The 17,730-nt window shown below is 35.9% G+C and overlaps 1 protein-coding gene across 12 annotated transcripts in view; it reads left to right on the top strand.

Annotated features, from left to right (window-relative positions):
- S100PBP (S100P binding protein) overlaps nucleotides 1-17,730 on the top strand; it is a 34,093-nt gene that overhangs the window by 12,067 nt on the left and 4,296 nt on the right. For 11 of the 12 annotated variants that reach the window (XM_061388958.1, XM_061388941.1, XM_061388916.1 and 8 more), the window contains one exon: nucleotides 17,472-17,559. In XM_061388958.1, coding sequence (XP_061244942.1) covers nucleotides 17,472-17,559 — 88 coding nt within the window. Of the gene's footprint in view, nucleotides 1-940; nucleotides 969-17,471; nucleotides 17,560-17,730 lie in introns of those variants that run through there. The other variant, XM_061389002.1, reaches the window with a different exon arrangement.

The following is a 17,730-nucleotide window of genomic DNA, read 5'->3' as shown; positions in this document are numbered from 1 at the left end:
CGGAAGCAAACAGAAGGAGCAGAGCACCCCTTGTCCTTTTTGAGATGTTTAGTGCTGTTTACCTTGGAAGAGTTTAACTCTGCAGGCTCTTTATTAGACACAGAAAAATAATAGGGGGCAGATTCAAAATTAGTTCCTATCAATTCAATTTGAACCCTCTGCATTAAGTTAAATCATCTTTCTCAGTTTATCAGTAATTTGTATATTACTGATACAGAATATAATAATTAAATCATCCTTCAACTCCATTATTATAGGTATAATCTCTGTTTAGTTTAGTGCCACATGGGTCATTAATAGCATTTACAGAGAAATACCTACCACTTCCTTTCTGTCATCCCCGCTAACAGATAACTTTATATTGGATTATAAATTCTTAGAGTTGGAAAGTACCATTAAGATCTTCTCCTTAATCTCCTACCATGTAAATCTATGCCATATATCTTTGCCAAAAAAGATTATTAAGCCTTTGCTTAGCGTCTAATAGTGCAGAACCCGTTACCTCATGAAGCAGGCCATTTATTGCTTGGAAAATTCTTTTTTATTTAATGTGATATACAATGTTGTATTAGTTTCAGGTGTACAGCGAAGTGATTTAGTTATACATGTGCATATATTCATTCTTTTTCAGATGCTTTTCAGAAAATTCTAATTGTTAGAAAATTAGTCCTTACATTGACCAACTTGTGCTTCCTTATAATTTCCAGTGGTAGTTCCTAGTTCTGCCCTCTAGGATCACAAAAAATAACTACTCTCTTCCATTTACTTAATATATTTAAGGGCCTTTCCATATTAAATATCTCAAAGTGTTTTTAATGATTAAAAGAATCATATAATTATTATTCCATCTTGATAAATTAGGTTATGTCCATTTTCATTAGTAATGCTGCAGTGAACATTCTGGTTCATAAATGTTTATGTACAACTCTTATTTCTATAGGATGAATGCCTAGAAGTGGAATTGCTGGGTAAAGTATATAAACATTTTTAAAACTTTTGTTAAATGTTACCAGATTGTCCTGCCCCAAAAACTAGTATTAATTTTTGCCACCAATTTAAGAGTAAAATTTAACATTTTGTTCTAATAATGAGATTAAACATTTTCACATGTTTTTTGGTAATTTATATTTAATCATAATTCCTTAAAATTATCTAATATCTAGTCTGTATTCCATCCAGTTTTCCCAAAAATGTCTTGTAAAGTGTTCAAACAGAATCTAATCAAGGATCATGTGTTTGGTTATCATCTCCTTAGTCTCTCATAATCTAGGTCACTTGTTTTGTAGATTGTCCCTCCTTCTGAATTGTGTCTGATTGTTTCCTTGTGGTGTTGTTTAACTTGTTCCTCCATCCACTGTATTTCCTGTAAACTGGAAGTTGGGCCTAGAGGAGGGATTAGATTCAGATTAAGCATTTAAAATAAGCTGGAATAATTCATAGATACCGTTGTGTATACATCCTGTATCAAGTAAGGAGGTACCATCTAATGACAGATTGGTCCACTGATAGAGATGCTGAGTTTGATCACTTTGTTAAATGTTCACTGCTACATCTTTCCATTTGAAGGTACATTTTCCCCTTTGTAATTAGTAAATTATCTGGGGGTGATGCTTTGGTACCATTTGAAAATCCTTGCACAACTGTTATTCATCTAATGGTTTGAACATTCATTGGTGATCTCTGTCTGAATTAGCTACTACACAGAGAGTTGTGTAGGAAATGTTTGTTTCCTAAATACATCATTTCTTCTAGAATTACTAGTTGTTAATTCTTGTATAAAGAATTTAATGTTTTTTTAGTATCACTATTATGGTTTTTTAAAAAAATCAGTATCTTCTAATCAGTTATAGTCATGACCCTTTTTGTTGCTTCATTTGTTCCGGTTTTGACTAATGAGAAATCCTTTAAGTGAGCTCTTATGTCTTCTGACATGACCCCGTAAGTCTTTTTTTTTAATTGTGATTTTTAAAAAGTAACATAAGAGTAGAACATGGCTTAGTGACTGAACAACAACAAAACATGAAATTTATCTTTAGCCATTTTTAAGTGTACAGTTTAGTAGTGTTGTTTATTCACGTTGTTGTGAAACAAATCTCTAAAACATTTCTGTCTTGCAAATCTTAAACTCTGTACCCATTAAAAAATAACTAACTTCCCCCAACACTCCTCCAAAGCCCCTAGTAACCATTTTGTTTCTATGAATTTTAATTCTTTATAGAATCATACCATACTGGACTTTTTGTGACTGGTTTATTTGACTTATTATAATGTCCTCAAGGTTCATCTGTGGTATAGCATGTTCCAGAATTTCCTTCCTTATGGATGAATAATATTCCATTGTGTGTATAAAATATACCACATTTTGTTTATCCATTCCCCCTTTTGTGGACATTTGGATTGCTTCTACCTCTTGGCTATTGTGAATAGTGCTGCTTATGGACATGGGTGTGCATACCTCTTTGAGACCCTGCTTTCAGTTCTTTGGATATGTCCCCAGAAGTGGGGTTGCTGGGTCATATGGTAGTTCTGTTTCTAATTTTTTACTTCCATAGTGTTTAACACAGTGATTGTACCATAGTATTTTGGAATCTCACCAACAATGCACATGAGTTCCAGCTTTTCTACATCCCCACCAATGCTTGTTATTTTCTGTTTTCTGTGGTAGCTTTCCTAATGAGTCTTAAATCAGTATTCATTATTTGTATTACAACTAAGTAAATACTGTATACTGCAAAGCCAAGTGGTATAGTACTATGGCTTCATTTTTCTTTCTTGAATTTATTTGTTTTTCTCGAGTTGTTAATTAGCTCACTTTTTAAAAATTACAAATGAGTTTATTTTTTTTACAAGTACAACTTACATTATTAGTATTTCCCCTTCCCCTTAGAGAAGGAAATGGCAATCCATTCCAGTACTCTTGTCTGGAGAATTCCATGGACAGAGGAGCCTGGCAGACTACAGTGCATGGGGTCGCAAAGAGTCAAACACGACTGAGCGACTGTTGTTCACACTTACTCACTTCTTCCCCTGGAAATGCTCAGATATACCCAATAATTATCAATTCATTTTTAATTATTTTTTGGAGACTTTCTTCCTCGAGCCTTCTGTTCTCCTGCTCTAATCTGTACTGCTTGTTCTCTAGGCCTGCTGCAGAGCTGTCATCTTAGTATTTTCCTTTACTGCACTTTTGGGTTAAATCCTGTTTTCTAAATTCCATTTCTTCCTCTTTCTTGATCTTTGTCTTAGTGAAGCACATTTGAGAATTTCTTTTTTCTTTTTTGAGAATTTCTAAGTAAGGGCATATAGGAAATAAATTTGTGGGGCTCCTTCATATCTGAAAATGTCTTTGTCCTCATATTTGATTGATGGTTTGATAGAGAATTCTAAATTGAAAAGTCATTTTTGCTTAGAAATTTGAAGGCATACATCCAGTGTTGCTGTTAAGAAATCTGGTTTCAGTTTAATTTTTAAAAAATATTCATTTATTTGTTTTTGGCTACACTAGGTCTTAGTTTTAGCTTGCAGGATCTTTCGTTGTGGGCGTGGGCTTCTCTCTAGTTGTGGCCTGCAGGCTGTAGAGCTTGGGGGCTCAGTAACCCTGGGCATGTGGGATCTTAGTTCCTGAACCAGGGATCGAACCCTCATCCCCTGCATTGAAAGGCAGATTTCCAACCACTGGACCACCAGGGAAGTCCCTCAGTTTAATTTTTATTTCTTTGTATGTGACCTGTTTTTTCTCTCTGAAAATTTTTAGTCTTTTCTATCCACTGTATCTGATAATTTATACTGATTATTGAGATATCTTGGTGCAGTTTTTTTTTAACATTTTTTTTTTAAGTATTTATTTGGTTGTGTCAGGTCTTAGTTGTGGCATGCAGGATCTTTGTTGTGGCTTGTGGGATCTTTCTAGTTGCAGCATGTGGGATTCTTTAGTTGGGGCATGGGAATTCTTAGCTGTAGCATGTGGGATCTGGTTCCCTGACCAGGATCAAACCCCAGGCCTCCTAAATTGGGAGCACGGAGTCTTAGCCCACTGGACCACCAGGGAAGTCCATGTAGCTATTTTTCTTCTTTCTTCCATTCTTTGTACTTTATAGACACTAAGTGGGCCTTTTTAATTTGGATATGTATTTCTCAATTCTGAGAAGTTCTTATATTTCTTTGATAATTGTTTCTTCTTTGTATAATCTGTTCTCTAAGAAATTCCTAATAGTAAGATATTGAATTTCCAGGAACTGATCTTCTATGTCTCTTATCTTTTCTTTCCTTTTTTCTACCTGTTTCTTTTTCTGTTAATATTTTCTGGGATATTTCCTATTCTTGTATTGACTTCTTTATTTTTACATTCACATTTGTGATTTCCAAGAATTCTTTCCTGTTTTTCTTTCCTTTTTTCTTAGAATATTCTTATTTTATGAATTAATTTATTTATCTCCAGATATTTTTTTCTCTTTTGAGTTATAATTGATGAAATACAATAAACTGTACAAATTTAAATACAATTTGTTAAATTTTGACATATGTAAACACCCTGAAACTAACTGCAACCAAAATAAAACTACTGTAACACCCCAAAATTTCTTTGTGCCCCTTTGTAATTCTTCCCTTTCTGTCTTTTCTTGTTCCCTCCACTCCCCAGGCCATCACTGGTTTGCTGTCATTTTATGCACTTCTTTGAGCATAGCTTCTTTCTTAAAAAGTAATTATTTTGAAATTCATCATATTCTTGGTAGTTTACCCCTTTTTATTGCTGAGTAGTATTCCCTGAATAGCTATACCACAGTTTGTGTATCCATCCATTCCTCTGTTGATGGGCATTTGGATTGTTTCCAGTTTTTGGCTATTTAATAAAGCTGTTACAAACTTTCATGTACAAATCTTTGTATGGATATACTGTCAATGACAGGGTCATATGGTAGATATGGTAGATATGACTTAGCAGCAGCAGCAGTATATGGAAATTCAATTTATTTTTGTACATTGATCTTATATTCTACAACCTTGCTGCTGCTAAGTCGTTTCAGTCGTGTCCGACTCTGTGCAACCCCATAGACGGCAGCCCACCAGGCTCCCCCGTCCCTGGGATTCTCCAGTCAAGAACACTGGAGCGGGTTGCCATTTCCTTCTCCAATGCATGAGAGTGGAAAGTGAAAGGGAAGTCGCTCAGTCGTGTCCGACTCTTCGAGACCCCATGGACTGCAGCCTACCAGGCTCCTCCGTCCATAGGATTTTCTAGGCAAGAGTACTGGAGTGGGGTGCCATTGCCTTCTCCGACAACCTTGCTAAATCAGTTTATTAGTTTTGGTACCTATTTTGTAGATTCCATCAGCTTCTACATATGTAATCATGTCATTAGCAAATAAATACATTTTACTTGTTCATTTCCAATTTGGATGCCATTTATTTTTCTTGGACTTATTAGGCTGGCTAGAACCTCCAGTACAGTGCTGAATACAAGTAATACAAGTAATTTGCTGCTGCTCTTAAGAGGAAAACGTTTAGTATTTCACCATTAACTATTACGTTAGCTTTATGTTTCTTTTAATACCCTTTATCAACTTGAGAATGTTCCCTCATATTTAAGATCTCTTGAGAGGTCTTATTAGAAATGGGTGTTGGGTTTTATTAAATCCTTCTGCATCTATTGAGATAATCATACAGTGTTAGAGAATTATATTCTTTGATTTTCCATTGTTAAACCAATCATGCATTCCTGGTCTTATGCATTCTGTACTTGGTCTTAAAGTATTATCTTTATAATAATAGCATTGGGTTGATTTGCTAAAATTTTGTCATGAATTTTGTTATGAGTCTATCTTCACAAGGGATGTGGTCTGCACTTTCCTTGTAATCTCTTTGTGTGGTCTTGGTAGCAAAGTAATGTTGGCCTAACAGAATGAATTGAGAATTCTCTGGAAGAATTTGTATAGAAAAACTGGTATCCCTTTTGGGGTGAACTTGGGTAATCTTTCAAGGAATTTATTTCATTTAAGTTGTTAAATTCATTGGCTCACAGTTAATAATATTCCCTTATAAGCCTTTTATATATTATCTAGTGATATCTTTCCCATTTTTAGTATTGATCATTTGTGTTTTCTGTCTTCTAATCAGTCTGGTTTAAAACTTTATAAACAGTATTATTCTCTTTTTTTTTTATTTTTTAAAAACAGCCTTTTCATTGATTTTTTTTCTATTTTTTTGTTTTACTAATTTCTATTCTGATAGATATTTATTGCTTCCTTTTTTCTGATTACTTTGAGTTTCATTTGCTTTTCTTTTTCTAGTTTTCTTTAGATGGTTGCTAAGGTCATTGATTTCAGACCTTTCATTTCTAATTTAGTGAAGGATGTTAGGGGCAAGAGGAGAGAAACTCATGCCAACCTGGTATGTTTATCTGGAAATAAGCCTTATCTTTTTCTTTTTTTAAATCAACTTTATTATAGTATGTTTTAATGCAATAAAATGAGCCCCTTTTAAGTGTACACTTTGGTGAGTTTTGACAGTTTTATGTACTTGTGAGATCATCATAGCGATCACAATTGATAAAAGATTCCCATCACCCTAAAAATTTCCCTTGTGCTCCATCCCAGTCAGTCTGTCCCTGCCCCAACTCCAGCTTTGGGAAAGCACTGATTTGTTTTTGGTCACTGTAGATTAGATTTGTCTTTTCTAGGATTTCATATCGGAGAAGGCAATGGCAACCCGCTCCAGTACTCTTGCCTGGAAAATCCCATGGACGGAGGAGCCTGGTAGGCTGCAGTCCATGGGGTCGCTAGGAGTCAGACACGACTGAGCGACTTCACTTTTCACTTTCGTGCATTGGAGAAGGAAATGGCAACCCACTCCAGTGTTCTTACCTGGAGAATCCCAGGGACGGGGGAGCCTAGTGGGCTTCCGTCTATGGGGCTGCACAGAGTCGGACACGACTGAAGCGACTTAGCAGCAGCAGCAGCAGGATTTCATATAAATGGAATCATGCAATATGTGCTCTTGTGTTTGGTTTTTTACTTGAAATAGATTTTTTAAAACAACAACAAATGACTCCATATTGTTGTCTATATCAGTAGTTTTTCACTGCTGAATTTTTCCTTGTATAAATATACCACAGTTTAGTCATTTGTTGATAGACATTTCTGTTTCTAGTTTTTTGTTATTATGAATAAAGCATCTATGAACATACATATATGGGATTTTTGTGTTAATGTGTTCATTTCTCTAAAGTAAATAATTAGTGGAATTACTGAGTCATTTAATATCTGTCTTTTTTTAACTCTATAAGAAACTTCCAAACTGTTTTCCAAAGTGATTATACTATTTTATGGCTTTTGTAAGGCAAAGTCTTAGGCTTTTTGTTGTGATTGTTTTGTTTTTAAATATGAGTATCTAGTTCTAACATTAAAAAGATTATATTTTCCATGGATTTATTTCTGAATTGTCTGTTCCATTGGTACATGAATCTTTTCTTATGTCAATATTACTATAACTTTATAGTAAGTCTTAAAATTGTTTGGTCCTTTGAATTTCCATAATTTTAAAAAATCAGTTTTAGCATGTCAATTTGTTTAAAAAAAAATACCTGTTGGGTATTTCATTGGGATTGTGTTGCATCTGTAGAGCAGTTTGGGGAAAGTTGATATTATAATGATTTTGAGGCTTCCAATGCATGATGAGGATCATGGATGAGGATATATCTCCATTTATTTCTGTGTTTAATTTCTTAGCAGTTTTTTGTGCAGGTCTTGTACATACTTTGTTAAATTAATTCATAAGCATTTATGCTTTTTATGATATTGTAACTGATAAAATTTCAATTTTTAGCTGGTCATTGCTAGCATATACAGACTATATATATATATATATATATATTTAGTATTTATTTATTTGGCTTTTCTGGGAGAAGGGGATGACAGAGGATGAGATGGTTGTGTTGGGTTTTTTTACAATTGATTTTTTATGTTGAACTTAACATCCTACAACCATGCTAAATTTTTCTGTTAACTTCTAGTAACTTTTTAATAGACTCCTTAGACTATGTTAACATGACCTTATCTGCAAATAAGGACAGTTTACTCCTTCCTTTCTGATCTGTAAGCTTATTTCTTGCCTGATAGCACCTTTATCATACATTAGTACATTATTAGGACCTCTAGGACCTCTAGTACATTAAGTATGATACATTAGATCATACTTATACATCTTATAGCTTTATCATAGATGCTCTTTATCAGGTAAGGAAGTTCCCTTTTTATTAGTAGTTTTGTGGGAGTTTTTATCATGAATAAGTGAACTTTGTCGAATGAACTTTACTTGAGTCGTGGTGTTTCTCCTTTTTTTCTGTAATGTGTATTACATTTATTGACCTTTTTTTGTCTGTTAGACCAACGTGCATTCCTGGGATAATCTCACTAGGTCTTGATGAATTATCTTTAGTCAATATGCTAGTCTTTTTAGGTTTTTTTTTTGTCTTGTTCATAACGAATATTGGTCTTTAATTTTTCTTGTATGTATTGTCCTCTTCTGGTTCAAGTATCATGGTGATGCTGGCATCATAAAATTAGTTGGGAATTGTTTTCTTCTCAGTTTCTCAGTTTGTTGCAGGATTGGTATTGTTTCTTCCTTTATATGTTTGGTAGAATTTACTCATAAAGCCTGGACTTTTCTTACTGGCAGGGTTTCTAACTACAGATGTATTAATAGTGGATATAGGGCTTTTCAGAATTTCTTTATCGTCTTGAGTCCATTTTAGTAATTTCTCTTACAAGGAATTTGTTCATTTTATCTAAGTTGATTACTTTATTGGCATAAAATTATTCTTAATATTTCCTTATTATTTCTTTACTGTAGGATCTGTAGTGATGTTCACTGTTTCATTTCTAATATTGGTAATTTGTCATTTTTTTCTTAAATCTAGTTAAACAGCTTTATTAATTTTATTTTTTCCTAAAAAGTAAGTCTTTAGTTTCATATTTCTATATTATTTTTGGCTATTTTCTTTTCTTCACTTTATTATTTCTTTTCCATTTACTTTGGGTTTAATTTGCTCTTGTTCTGTAGCTTTTATTGTGGAAACTTAGAGCACTGGTTTGAGACCTTCTAACTCCTGTAAGCATTTAAAGTCTCAGATTTCCCTCTTAAGTGCTACTTAGGTGCATCTCACAAATTTGATGTGTGTTCATTTTCATTTCTTTCAAAGCAATTTCTAATTTCCTTTGTGATTTCTTAAAGTGTGTTGCTTTATTTCCAAATATTTAGGAATTTTCAGCTATCTTCCTATTATATCTAGTTTAATTCTCTTACGGTTAGAGAATATACTTGGTGTGATTTCAGTCCTTTTAAATAAACTGTGGCTTACTTTATAGGCCAGCATATGGTCTATCTTGGTGAATGTTCCATGTGTACTTGAAAATGTATATTCTGATTTTGGTAAAGTGTTCTATAAATTTCAATGAGGTTTTGGTGGTTGATAGTGGTGTTCAATTCTATATCCTTACAGATTTTTTTATTAAAGAAGTGTTCATATCTCTAACCCTAGTTGAAGATGTTTTTATTTCTCTTTTCGGTTCTGTCATTTTTGCCTCATGTATTTTGAAACTCTGCAATTTGATGCATAATATGTTTAGGAATATTATGTCCTTGTGACATAATATTGACATAAAATTGATTCCTTTATCATTATGAACTCTCTATACTCTTAGTAATATTTCTTGTTTTGGAGTCTTATTTGTCTAATATTAATATTGCCATTTGAGCTTTCTTTTGACTAGTGTTTGCATGGTATGTTTTTTTTCATCCTTTTAACCTAGCTATATCTTTGTGTTTAAAATGGATGTCTTATAGACAACATATAGTTAGGTCTTGCTTTTTTCCCCTAGTGTCTCACAGTCTGTCTTTTAATTCAGGTGTTATTTCGGTTATATTTAATATAATTATCAGCATGGTTGGATTTAAATCTAACATTTATCACTTGTTTTCTGTTTGTCTACCAGTTGTTTCTTCTTTCATCTTTTCCTGCTTTTTTTGAGTATTTTTAAGTATTTTCTCTTATCTCCATGCTTGACTTACTACCTATACCTCTTTGTTTTATTTTCAGTGGTGGTTCTAGGATAGTAGTTTTCAAAGTTTTTGGTCTCAGGACTCATTTGCAGTTTTACAGATTATTCATACTCTTAAAAATTGAGAGTCCCAAAGTGTTTGTTTGTGTGCATTGTATCTATCTTTATGCAACCAGATAACTGGTAAATTATTAAAATGTTTATTCATATATTTTAAGGTAACAAATTCATTGCATGTTAACATAGTGTTTTTATTAGAAATAACTGTAATTTTCAAAACAAAGCCAAAATTTTGGGACTTTCCTGGTGGTCCAGTGACTAAAAAGACTCCATGCTCCCAACGCAGGGGGCCTGGGTTCAGTCCCTGGTCAGGGAACTAAGATCCCATATGCCATAACTAAGACCTGGTACAGCCAAATAAATTCAGTAAATAAATAAAAAGAATTTTTAAAAAATTTTAGGGAGAAGAATGCAATGATTACATTTAATATCTGGCTTAATAGAAAACTACCAGATTCTCATATGTGGTTCTGGGTTCCATATCATGTCATGTAGCCTCTTGAAAACTCCCCAGTACACTGGTAAGTTACAAGTAGTAAAAGCAAATAACATTTTAGTATTGTTATGAAAATAGTTTTGATCTTGTGAAGGCTTTGAAGAGAACTGAGAACTCCTGGGGACCATAGGACATACTTTGAGAACTGTTGCTCTATAGATTACAGTACACATCTTTAATCACTCTACCTTCAAATAGTTACCACTTATACTGTTAAGCTTCCCTAGTGGCTCAGATGGTAAAGAATATGCCTGCCATGCAGGAGACCTGAGTTCCATCCCTGGGTCGGGAAGATCCTCTGAAGAAGGGAATGGCAACTTACTAGAGTATTCTTGCCTGGAGAATTCCATGAACAGAGGAGCCTGGCAGCCTACAGTCCATGGGTCTCAAAGAGCTGGACAGGACTGAATGACTAACACTTTAACATATACTGTAAGGCCCTAACAGCAGTACCCTTCCAAATCTGCACTTTTTTGCTATTGATTTCATATATACATATATTATAAACTCTTCAATATATTATTGCTTTTAATGTAAGTAGTTATTTTTTTTAATTTCTTGGCCATGCTGCATGACATGCAGAATCTTTGTTCCCTAAGCAGGGATCAAACCCACACCTTCTGCACGGGAAGTGAGAAGTCTTAACCATTGGACCTCCAGGAAAGTCCCAAGACAGATATCTTTTTAAAATGTTTTTTAAATGAGAAAAGGATTTTTATATTTACTCACATATTTCCATTTCCAGTGCTCTTGATTTGTTTCCGTCTCACATTTTCTTTTTTCCTGGTGAACTCCTTTTAGTTTCCCATGGTGCAGATCTGCTGGTGATGAAGTCTCTTTGCTTTTGTTTACTTATTTTATGTTTGTTGGGCCTTCATTTAAAAAACAGTATTTTAATTTTAAAAAATTATAAGCTCCTAGACTCATAGGAAATTTCGAGTCTCATCTCACTTGTTTCCCTTCCTTTCATTTCAGTTCAGTCGCTCAGTTGTGTCCGACTCTTTGCGACCCCATGGACCGAAGCACGCCAGGCTTCCCTGTCCATCACCAACTCCCGGAGCTTGCTCAAACTCATGTCCATCGAGTTGGTGATGCCATCCAACCATCTCATCCTTTGTAGTCCCCTTCTCCTCCTGCCTTCAATCTTTCCCAGCATCAGGGTGTTTCCCAATGAGTCAGTTCTTTGCATCAGGTGACCAAAGTATTGGCACTTCAGCATCAGTCCTTCCAATGAATATTCAGGACTGATTTCCTTTAAGACTAAAGGAATCTGTTACCTTCCCTTACAGATCACAATTCTGAGCAGTCTGAAAACAGTTGTTTCATACATTTTGCCTAGTCTCTAGTTGCTTGCAGTAGAGATATGCCCATTCGTTATGATTAGAAGTCTCTGCTTTGATTTTTGCTGAAGATCATAAGCAGCAGTGGTTATGTAAATTCTGTTTCTGTATTTGCCAGTACTGTTAAGGGCATTCATACATCATTCAGTATCCCCTATATAATACATCACTGCAGAAGTGAATTATGTAACTTCTATTTTTTTCACTTTTTGCCTTGTGTGCATGGAAAACCAGTCAAGATTTGTACTAAATCATCATAGGGGTTTTTTTTTGTTTGTTTGCTGGTTTTTTGGCCATACTTCATGGTATGTGGGATGTTAGTTCTGAGCGCAGGGACTGAACCTGTGTCTCCTGCATTAGGAGCATGGAGTCTTAACCACTGGCCTGCAAGTGAAATCCCTTATCATAGTTCCATTGACCCGGAGGTGACATGTTTGCATTCTTGCTTTCCGGTTAATCTTTTTTTTTTCTTTTTTCTGTTTTGATGGTACCACATGACTTGTGGGATGTGGGATCTTAATTCCCCTACCAGGGATTGAACCCAGGGCCCTCAGCAGTGAGAGCTCAGAGTCCTAACCATTGGACTGCCAGGGAATTCCCTACTCCTATTTAATTAATCTCTTTGTAAAAGAGTCCCTTGGACAGCAAGAAGATCAACCAGTCAATCCTAAAGGAAATCAATCCTGAATATTCATTAGAAGGACTGATGCTGAAGCTGAAGCTCCAATACTTTGGCCACCTGATGTAAAGAACTGATTCATTGGAAAAGATCCTGATGCTGGGAAAGATTGAAGGCGGGAGGGGAAAGGGATGACAGAGGATGAGATGGTTGGATGGCATCACCAACTCAATGGACATGAGTTTGAGCGAGCTCCAGGAGTTGGTGATGGACAGGGAAGCCTGGCGTATTGCAGGCCATGGGGTCACAAAGAGTCAGACACGACTGAGCGAATGAACTGAAAAGCAGTAGCCTGTAACCCTGTAGCACAGTTTTTTTTCCTTTCCTTTTTCATTCCCTCCTCTGTACTAGGTATTTTTTTATTACATTAAATAGAGACATTGTGATTGCCTTTAAGTAACTGAATTTAAGGATTTATAGGAAAAGAAGAAGATTAGAGGCTCAACAATGTAGCTCTGTCTCATACTAAAGAAGAATCAGCCATAGAGCCAGGCCCCTTCAAAACAAGTGCCTTTTGTTTCCTATATAATAGGTTTTCCCTGCTGAGTTATTGATCCTGATCCTTCTAATCTGTCTCCATAACTAGTGCTTCTGCTGCTCTTTACTAGCTATCTCAAGTGTCCATCCTGTCCTAGAGCCCTGCCTGTGTGTGCTGTTCTCTGTCTTATTATTATTTAGGCTCTTGTTCACCTTCCAAGGGAGAGTATCTGATTGATTCACTTAATGATCTGCTGGTGCTAGGCCAGCTCTTAGATCATTAGCCAGCAGAGAGAGTCTTTGTTCTTGGTCACATGGTACAAAGTATGGTGATGTGTAAAACCTGTCAGAAGGGCCATTGGCATAGCAAGCATTCAACATTATCAATTATATTACAATAATTGATTTACTTTTAACCTATTAAGGATAATTACTAGACTGGATTTTCCCTCAAATCAGTCAGCTGCATATTTATAGATTAAGGTTTCAGTGAACTGCTGATCCCATGTTTGAAATGTTGAGGTTTTTTCCTCCTAATTTCATTCTTAGATGAATTTCATTCTTAGCCACAAAACAAAGGACGGTCTTCACCACCTTTTAGCCACGACTTAAAATAAAACCGTGGTCCTGATTATTGGTCCAAGAAAGCCCATCTGTTAAAAACTATGAAGAGAAGAGAAAAGTAAAGTGTTTCCATTCTTGTTAGCATCTCTAAATTTGTAGGAAGAAGAGACTGAAGCTATGAGCTGAAATAAGGTTTTTGGATTAATAGCTCCATATGGGTTTGAATCCTGGCTTTCCCATTTACTTGATGATAGTTGAGTATCAGGCTTCCCCAGTGGCTCAACAGGAAAGAATCCACCTGCAACACAGGAGCTGGAGGAGATAGAGGTTCAATCCCTGGGTTGGGAAGATCTCCTGGAGTAGGAAATGGCAACACACTCCAGTATTCTTGCCTGGAGAATCCCATGGACAGAGGAGCCTGGCAGGCTACAGTCTATAGGGATGCAAAGAGTCAGGCACAAACAAAGCAACTTAGCATGCACACACAGATGAGTATCTTTTCTAAGTTTCAGTTTATTCATGAATAAAATGGAGATTATGTAATTTGCCTCATGTAGGTGTTGGGATTAAATGATAGGATATATACACCGACTCGTTGGACATGAGTTTGAGCAAGCTCCGATAGATGATGAAGGACAGGGAATCTTGGTGTGCTGTAGTCCATGGAGTTGCGAAGTCGGACATGACTGAGTGACTGAACAACAGCAACAATGCAAAGCAGTTAGCCGAGTGCTTGGTACATAATACATACTTGAAAAATATTAGTTCCCAGTATCTATAGATCATTGTCTTACTAATAATAAAGCTTACCCTGGTACATCAATAAGTTCATAGTGCTAATGAAAATTAACATTTCTTGATGCATAAGCTAATTTTTGGGCCTTTGTTTATTCAGTGCTGTGTTAGGTACCAACTGGATATACAAGACACTTTGCAATATATGATTCTTGTTTTCTAATCCCCACAGTGAAATGTCAGTCCTAGAAAATGTTTAAGGAAACTCAACCCTGTGATGGTATTATTTTGTTGGAATTCGGACTCTGTAACTAGCTGTTTGAATTTCCTCTCTGTGCCTCAGTTTCTTCATTTGTAAATTGGAGGAAATACCTTATAAGATTGTTGTAAGGAATAAATGAGCTAATATATGTAAAGCACATAGAATACTGCCTGATACATGGTAAATGCTAGCAGTTGAATACTTGGAATACTTGGGCCTAATCAATCAGCCATTTTCTTTTCTTAAAGTGAATGAGTTTCTTTGTTGGAGGTTTATGGTGTATCTTTAGTCTCCATCATCAGGACAGTTGAGTCTAGGTGGAAGAGTTGAGTGAGCTGAAGGACATGGTTTGAAGATTATCATGTTCCATTTTGAGATTGGACACTAGACTTTTCATATCTTGCCAGCCCTCCTTGATGATGCTTTGTCAGAAAAAAATGTATCTTGAAATTCTTACAAACCTGATTTCCTCGCCAAAGAACATTGAAATGTTCTTTTTGTGGGGGGTAGAAGAAGGGGACCACTAATGATGTGAAAGTATGATAAAGGAAAGGCAATTTGAATAGAAAACTTTGATTTTAGCTTAACAAATCAAATTGGCCAAGGATTTTCTAATCAAAAGCTACCTCTCTCTTAAAGGGAAAACTCATTTCTGATTTGTATTTCCTTCTCAAGAAGTGAGATTAATATGTTTTATTTTTATATTAATGAAATTGAACATCTTTTTGTTGTGTTTATTGATTGAAAAAGACCCTGATGTTGGGAGAGACTGAGGGCATGAGGAGAAGGACATGGTTGGATGGCATCATCTACTCATGGATGAGTTTGAGCAAGCTCTGGGATAGTGAAGGACAGGGAAGCCTGGTGTGCTGCAGTTCACTGGGTCACAAAGCATTGGACATGATTTAGCAGCTGAACAACAACCTTGATTACTATATTACATTCGTGAATTACCTATTCATGTTCTTGATCTCTTTTGTTTGTTTCATGAGGAGACTGATCTTTATAGAATAAGGACAGTAAACCCTTACAAATACATTTCAAGTATACTTTTCATCTTGTCAGTTACCTTCTTTTTCCCTTGGTTGTGCTTTTTTAAACCGCATAGAAATTTTTAATGTAATGAATCTTAAATTTTTCTGAAAAGTATCGTCTCATTATGGTTAGAGAATTTCAGCTGAGTGTTGTAAAACGTCATAGTTTATATGTAGACTGATGCATATAATAGGCATTTTTCCATGTAAATAGGTGATTGACTATCATAGGAAGAGTCTTTGCAAACTAACAGTCCTGAGGCTGTAACATAATGATAATAGCTACCACTTACTGCACACTGCCTGTGTGCCAGGAAGTATGCTAGATCTTTTATGTACTATATCTCTAATATTCAACTTCAAGCAAAATATTACTACTGTCCACATTTCATAGGTAAGTGAAATGATTTGCCCAGGGTCACCGAGCTAGTTAGTGGCTGGATTGGAATTTTAACTCAAGTATGCGTAATTCCAAAGTATATACTTTTTCTACAGAGTTGGGCTTTTTGAGGCTTCAAATAAATTAAATGGGTTGTAAAAGTTGAGTAAATATCTTTCACCAGAACTTGAAAAGATGATCTGTAGCCTAGTTGGACAGCTCTTGGTTTCTGAGAGCAGAGTAGGAAAGGTAATGAGAAATATGTAAAGCCGCTGGAAGAAAGGTTTCCACTGTCTAGGACAGTGGTTCTCAAAGTGTGATATCCAGACCAGCAGCAGCACATCACTTGGGCCTTTGTTAGAAAAGCAAATTCTCCTGTCACACTCCAAACCTACAGAAGCTAGGGGTGGGGCCCAGCACCTGCTTTATATTTGCAGCTGATTTTGATGCGTGTTAAAATTTGAGAGCCACTGGTCAAGGGGAATTATTTTATTCTAACCATAAGTTTTGCTTTTGTGAGCTTCAGCCTAAGTCTTAGCCCTTAAGTGCAAAATAAGTGTTATCAAAGTGACAAAAGCATAGAACCTAACAGGAGCCGGTTTTGAGTCCAGTTTAATAATCATTTAAGGCAGGTTCACCTCCCTGAGCCACGGTTTCCCATCTCTCAAATGATGTTAATAAAATCTATCTCCATTCAAGGTATTTTTTCAGAATTAGTAAGATAATATCTAAAGTGCCTAGGACCTTGCCTGGATCCTAGGTGTTTGAGAAATTGCCTCCAGTGATTTTTCTTGTTAAGCAGAAAGCCCCCACCCACCTTCTATTCTCAACTTCTCTTGTTTCTTGAATGTTTCACTGTCTTGTGTCTCTGGGCCTTTATATTAGCTATTTCTATTGGCTACTCCTACCTCCCACCCCTTTACCTCATTAACTTCTATACATCCTTTAGATCCCTGCTTATAATTTACTTCCCCTGGACGGGACTTTTTTAAACCCCCATTCTCCAGTCTTTGTGTTCATATAGCATCACGTATTCCTCCTGACACTACACTTAGCACAGCTTTGGAATTGCCTGTCTCCTGTATAAACATCATTGGATAGGTCCAGTGTCTCATCTGCACCATATTCTGGGGCCCAGTAAAGATTCTCACATATTATAGGAGCTAATAAATGTTGAATGAACGAATGGTGGCTGTCATTATTGCTGCTTCATCTTCATATCATCCAAGAGCAAGGTTTCCTCTCTGGCTTGTAGTTTTTGTGCTTGTGATAATCATAAATAGTTTTAGAACCAGTGCCTATTTTCTCTTTTCCTAAAAGCACATATTTTGACCTAGGCTGACATGGTAGTTCCCTGAGCTGCTTCCTCACCACTGATCTCTCTGTGTCACAGGTACCTTGGGGGAGCTGTGTGCCTTGATGGATCAAGTTCATCACATGCACAACCAGAAATGGCAGCACCCTTCAGACCTCACCAGGCGGTAAGTGGGTATTTAGAAGAAGCAAGAAAAGGGTAGAATTTTGCTGCGGGAGAATTGTGGTAGGGCATGGGGCTGTAATTGTTGTTTAACTACAGAGGTAGAAAAGAAGTGAGATAGTATAATGGAATAAGAATTGGACTACAATTCAGGAAACTTGGGATTTGATCCTAG

This window comes from Bos javanicus, chromosome 2 (assembly GCF_032452875.1).
Source record: "Bos javanicus breed banteng chromosome 2, ARS-OSU_banteng_1.0, whole genome shotgun sequence".
In the NCBI taxonomy this organism is placed as follows: Eukaryota; Metazoa; Chordata; class Mammalia; order Artiodactyla; family Bovidae; genus Bos; species Bos javanicus.
The sequence above is the reverse complement of the archived record's forward strand: the minus strand, read 5'-3'. Positions and strand labels throughout refer to the sequence as shown.